The sequence below is a fragment of the Brassica oleracea genome, chromosome C4 (genome assembly GCF_000695525.1).
Source record: "Brassica oleracea var. oleracea cultivar TO1000 chromosome C4, BOL, whole genome shotgun sequence".
NCBI lineage: Eukaryota > Viridiplantae > Streptophyta > Magnoliopsida > Brassicales > Brassicaceae > Brassica > Brassica oleracea.
In genome coordinates this window covers 36296147-36301005 of record NC_027751.1, presented here as the reverse complement: position 1 = coordinate 36301005, position 4859 = coordinate 36296147, and the positions used below count along the sequence as shown (strand labels likewise).

The 4859-nt window shown below is 36.2% G+C and overlaps 1 protein-coding gene across 2 annotated transcripts; it reads left to right on the top strand.

The window, feature by feature from the left end:
- Positions 1-209: 209 nt before the first annotated feature.
- On the top strand, positions 210-2647 carry LOC106340249 (transcription factor ALC-like). Of its 2 annotated transcripts, none has more exons than XM_013779131.1 (5): positions 210-463; positions 1916-1985; positions 2065-2147; positions 2224-2296; positions 2379-2647. In XM_013779131.1, the coding sequence occupies exons 1-5, from the start codon at positions 219-221 to the stop codon at positions 2577-2579; spliced, it is 672 nt and encodes a 223-aa protein (XP_013634585.1). In that variant the 5' UTR covers positions 210-218; the 3' UTR covers positions 2580-2647. The 2 variants fall into 2 exon arrangements, with proteins under 2 accessions (XP_013634585.1, XP_013634584.1); XM_013779130.1 differs by having other exon boundaries at positions 2376-2647.
- The last annotated feature ends 2212 nt before the right edge of the window (positions 2648-4859 follow it).

Here is a 4859-nt window from a genome sequence, read left to right as displayed (position 1 = left end):
ATTTAGAAGACATTTAGAGTGCCACCTAGGATTTTGAGTTTTTTTTAATTAATACAAAATTAAGTTTCCAATTTTTCAAATGCTTCTCAGTTAATATATAGGGGATTAGGTTGAACAGTTTTCGTAAACGAAAACCACCATCGTCCGATTCATCATCCGTCAACTTTGGCCCACTGGGTTTGGACACAAGTGCGTCGTACTGCGGCTGTTCCAGTTTAATGTCGAAGTCGAAGATGGGTAGTTCCCACCACAGTTTCTGCCATCTTCATCCGACAAACTCTTTAGCATTCTCCGGCAAATTCTGTCACGTACTCCGACAACCCAACCTTCCCCACCCAAGAGAAACATTTCATCCGCTGAGATGTTCGACTGGAACTTTCCTTTCGTTTTCGGCGGAGCAGTTTCTAGCGCAGGCTATGCGGTCATTGAAACTGGGGGAGACAAATGTGCTTTTGAGAACAAGGTAAAACTTAACAACTTTATTGCTGTCGTCAAATTATAATCGCTTTGTTTAAAGAAATACTAAAGAGAGCATCTCTCTCGTCTCTCTCATCTTTTCTTGAAGTTTCCAGCTTTTGGATTTGCAGTCTCTGGCCAACGTCCGGTTCGCCGGCGTTGTGTCTTGTAAATTTGTAATTAGTTTTTTTTTTTGTTTTGTCACCGACTTGTTTGGGGTTTGTCTCCGGTTTTAATCCGGTTTTGTTCTTCCGTCTTGTACGGATCTTAACTCCGATTGGGTTCGGTTTATCTTTTGTTTAATCGGCTTAAAATCTCTAGCCTTTGTGTGTTCTAATCTCTTTCTGGTCTTCCCCAATCGATTGAACAGATTTGGGTTTTCACTAATGCTTGACTCTTTGCTCATGAGAAAGTAAACCCTCACTTCTTGGCTATGGCGATTTAAAGTGCAGGTCATCCATGTGTGAAGATTCAAGGTGTTGCGATTATCCGGAGAAGAGTGAAGATTTAAAACTCTGGTCGTGTTCAGACGGTGTTTTAAAGAATGCTCCAATCCGATTAACTGGGTTCTTAACTCTTGGTGTTTAAGTCTAAATCTCAACAATCTTTTGGGATAATCAAAGCAAAGGCTTCAAACGATGCAAATAAAAAAACTAAGCTTGCTCACAACAAAACGTTTGATCAAAAGAGAAAGCACTGTGGTGGCTCAAGTCTTCGGTGGAGGTAGAAACCTCTTCTGGTTCTCAGAGAAGGTGCGTGTTTGGCTTGGAAGGAGATAGATGTATATCGGAGCGATTGCTTCATTGTCGGTCGATTGTCGCCGTCTTGATCGTGATTGTCATGGATTTGGAGTGGTTATTATCCAGTTACCGGCTGTGTGAATAAGACGTTTCCGGGAAACCTTTATAGGCTTCGCCGTGGGGTGATGGTGCGTATGAGGCGCGGGGAGAGCACACTCAAGGTCCAATGGAGAGACTTAGTTGGGATTGAAGGGTGTTTACAGCGACGGTTAAGGATTCTAACCTCTCTCGATTCAGTTTATATGTTTGGTGATGTTCGTGTGCGTCTAGTCTATCTCGATGCTCCTCTCATTTTGTGTTAATTGTTGATGAGTTCTATTTCGGTAAGCTCGTCTTTGAGCGCAAGGTGGAGCACTCCTCTACTGAAGTTCTGTTTTACTCTCATGCTTCTCGACATCTTTTTTCTTCGTGTCTTTGTTAGTTTTTTAAGGGTTTGTGTTGTATCCATCTTTTGGCTCCGGGTGGTAAATGTTACCGCGCCGGCTTATGGTTTTGGAAGGAATGTATTCCTTGCCGGCTCTGGTTTGTAAGAAATGTTGTTTTTGTGTTTAATTTAATCTACAGATGACAAAAAAAAAAAAAAAAATACTAAAGAGAGAGAAATGGAGTCACTAAAGAACACCATTTTTCTTTGTAATGGTAACAATAACACTCAATAGAAATGGAGTCAGACAGCGAAACTCGTTGAAGAGAAACATTGATACACAGTTCCACAACTTGTCTGAAAAGGTTTCTGTCTTTTTCCTTTTAAATATTCTTGATCTGTAAAAATTAAAAAAATAATAAATAGAATCCGAAAATATTGCAGAGGAGAAGGAGCAAGATCAACGAGAAAATGAAAGCTTTGCAGAAAATGAAAGCTTTGCAGAAGCGGATACTCAATTCCAACAAGTTAAATTGAATGTTCCAATCTTTATACTTCAGATCTCTATCTTGAGAATGAGAAACATTGTTTTTTTTTTTATAGTTGTAGACAGATAAAGTCTCCATGCTTTGATGAAGCAATAGAATATCTGAAGCTGCTTCAACTTCAAGTGCAGGTTTCTTACTAAAGATCATATATAATCAAAGTCTAATCTGTAAAACATATCATCTGATTAACTTATTTACTCCATAAAGCAGACTTTAGCCGTTATGAATGGTCTAGGCCTAAACCCTCAGCGACTACCACCAGTTCTACCGCCTACGCAGACAAGGATCAATGGAACCTTAGAACAAGACCTCAACTTTGGGACTCTGCTTGGTGCTTCTCACTCGCTGGTTAACCGTGAACCACCCGAATCAACTCAGGAAATGTGCTTTTCCACAGACACTCTGCTTTGAAGACAACATTCAGACGTGAAGATGATTCGAAGTCAAGATCTCCTCTGAGTACCGTATACCACAAATGGCTGGGCACAAGGCGAGTACTCGTTATTTTGCGTGTACTTGCTACTTGACTTGCCATACACGAGTAATAAAATTTTCTACTTGTATTTGAGTCGTTAAAAACGAGTACTTGCTATTACAAGTACTTGATCAAAAATGAATTACTTGCAAGTTACTTATCCCGCTCTATTACTTAACGAGCACTTTAAACTATTTACGAGTACTTGAGATCTATTTACGAATTTTTTGAGTACTTAAGAATTACTACTAAATAATATTCTATTAAAAATAGACATGAATTTTTTTTTTTTGTTTATTCTTTACTTAAAATAACATGTGAGTTAATTTAAACGAAATATTTGCTCATATTATAAAGAAGACAAATAAAATATATATAAAATTTTTGATATATAAGTAATTGTGTAATTTTCACAATGACAAAAATGTCTTCTCTAAGTAAAAAGTAATAACAAGCCATATAGCTAAATTTTTAATACTTGACTAGATGACGACGAGTATTTAAAAATCAAGATGAATACAAAACAAGTAACAAGTGTAAGAAAAATAATGAGTATTTTTGTCTAATCCTAAATGCAAGTAAAAGAAAAAATATATATAAACAAGTATTTAATAGATCATGTAACAAATACTAAGTAATGAAGCAAGTAACGGGGCAAGTAACAAGTCAAGTATTAAAATAATAATGATACTTGATATTTGACTTGGTCTTGCAAGTAATGAAAATTTTTGACTTGTTACTTGCCTTGACAACAACGAGTACTTGAATTTTCGAGGCGGGTAAGAGTCAAGTAACGAATCTAAGTCAAATAAGGAGTGATGATGCCCAGCCACAGGAGCCAAAAACTTTTTTTTAGTCTAGTAGTATTGCTATATTTCAAAGTTCAGTTAGAGTTATGCTAACAAGCTTTAGGACCAAACAAAACTTTGGGCTGTCAAAAGAAGATATAAGTTTAATTACATGAAATGAGATAATTATTGCAACTGTTAAATGGCTATGTCTGTGTGAGTTGCACCCACCCGTAAGCACACCGGTCTCGGATACTTCGAGCTATGGATGCTGCTGACTCAAACGCATGTCTAATCTTCGTTATTGCTTTTTCTACTTGAATTGTGACGCAAACTTCTATCTGCGTCCTTTTTAAATGCCAGAGAAGTTATTAATTGATTGTGGTAACACAAAGGAAAATTGTCAAGTAAAAACCTTTTCAAGAGAGCATTGTGTGTCTAAGATCTGGCAAAAGTATGACAGCTACTTGTACAGGTCTGCTTCAGTGTACTGTAAATAAGACAAAGCTTGGAATCAAAAGTTGTTCTATGAAGCAACAGAAAGATACGAGTTCTTATCAGGTGGATGAGGGAATATACTTTTCTCAAAAGGGTTCCATTACAGTTTGGATAGTTTGGGCAAACTGTTCCCCGTTCACTGTCACCAAGCAGACCAAAGTTGGGGCTGCGAGTGGTGTGCTTGCCAGACTCATCGTCACACTGTTGAACACAAAATGTACAAGGAAAGCTTTCATTATCCTGACTTAGTAACCACAGGTGTTCATGAAAATTGGTAAACATGAAATTCTCCCACCGTGGAAACAATCCGAATTTGGACTCCTATCTTTAAGTTTTTTTTCTTACAACCTAAAATCTGTACCTGAATTTTGTTCTGTGGAGGAAATTTTGGAATCAAATTCTCTTGAATGATTATTTGCATAGAAAATTTTATATTCACAATTTTGTACATGCAAATCTCCAGTAATTCTTCATATTTGCAAAGGAAGAAGATGAGGTCATAGTTTTTCAAAAATAATAAGTATGATTTATTAGCTAATTAGTGTTTGTTACACGGTTACACTATTATGCACGAGAAACTACAGTCTAGACTACGTGGTTTTCTTTTACACGCCATATGGCACGTGTTACACGCCCTAAGGATCCTAATCAAATCTTTATTTTCAAACCAATACATTATTTTTTTGTTGCTTTCAGAAAATATTTAAAATGGTTGGTACTAGTCGAATTGATTTGTTAATGGTGATAATTGCGGAGGTTAGCTTATTGTCTAGGTTTTCCTTTTAAATATATACTAGATTTTAATCAGTCTGTGCAAATATTTTTTATTTTATAAATGTATTTGATAATATTACAAATGTTTTAAATGTATAATTTCTATTTTATTATATATATTGTGTAACTCTATAATATTATTTCTTATATTTCTTA

What these genes read in the sequence shown, in the direction of transcription:
- LOC106340249 (XM_013779130.1), top strand. Translation starts at nt 219, where the DNA reads ATGTCGAAGTCGAAGATGGGTAGTTCCCACCACAGTTTCTGCCATCTT. An exon ending in TCCACAACTTGTCTGAAAAG is followed by an intron (nt 1,986 to 2,064) that starts GTTTCTGTCTTT and finishes AAAATATTGCAG; the next exon opens with AGGAGAAGGAGCAAGATCAA. An exon ending in CGGATACTCAATTCCAACAA is followed by an intron (nt 2,148 to 2,223) that starts GTTAAATTGAAT and finishes TTTTTTTTATAG; the next exon opens with TTGTAGACAGATAAAGTCTC.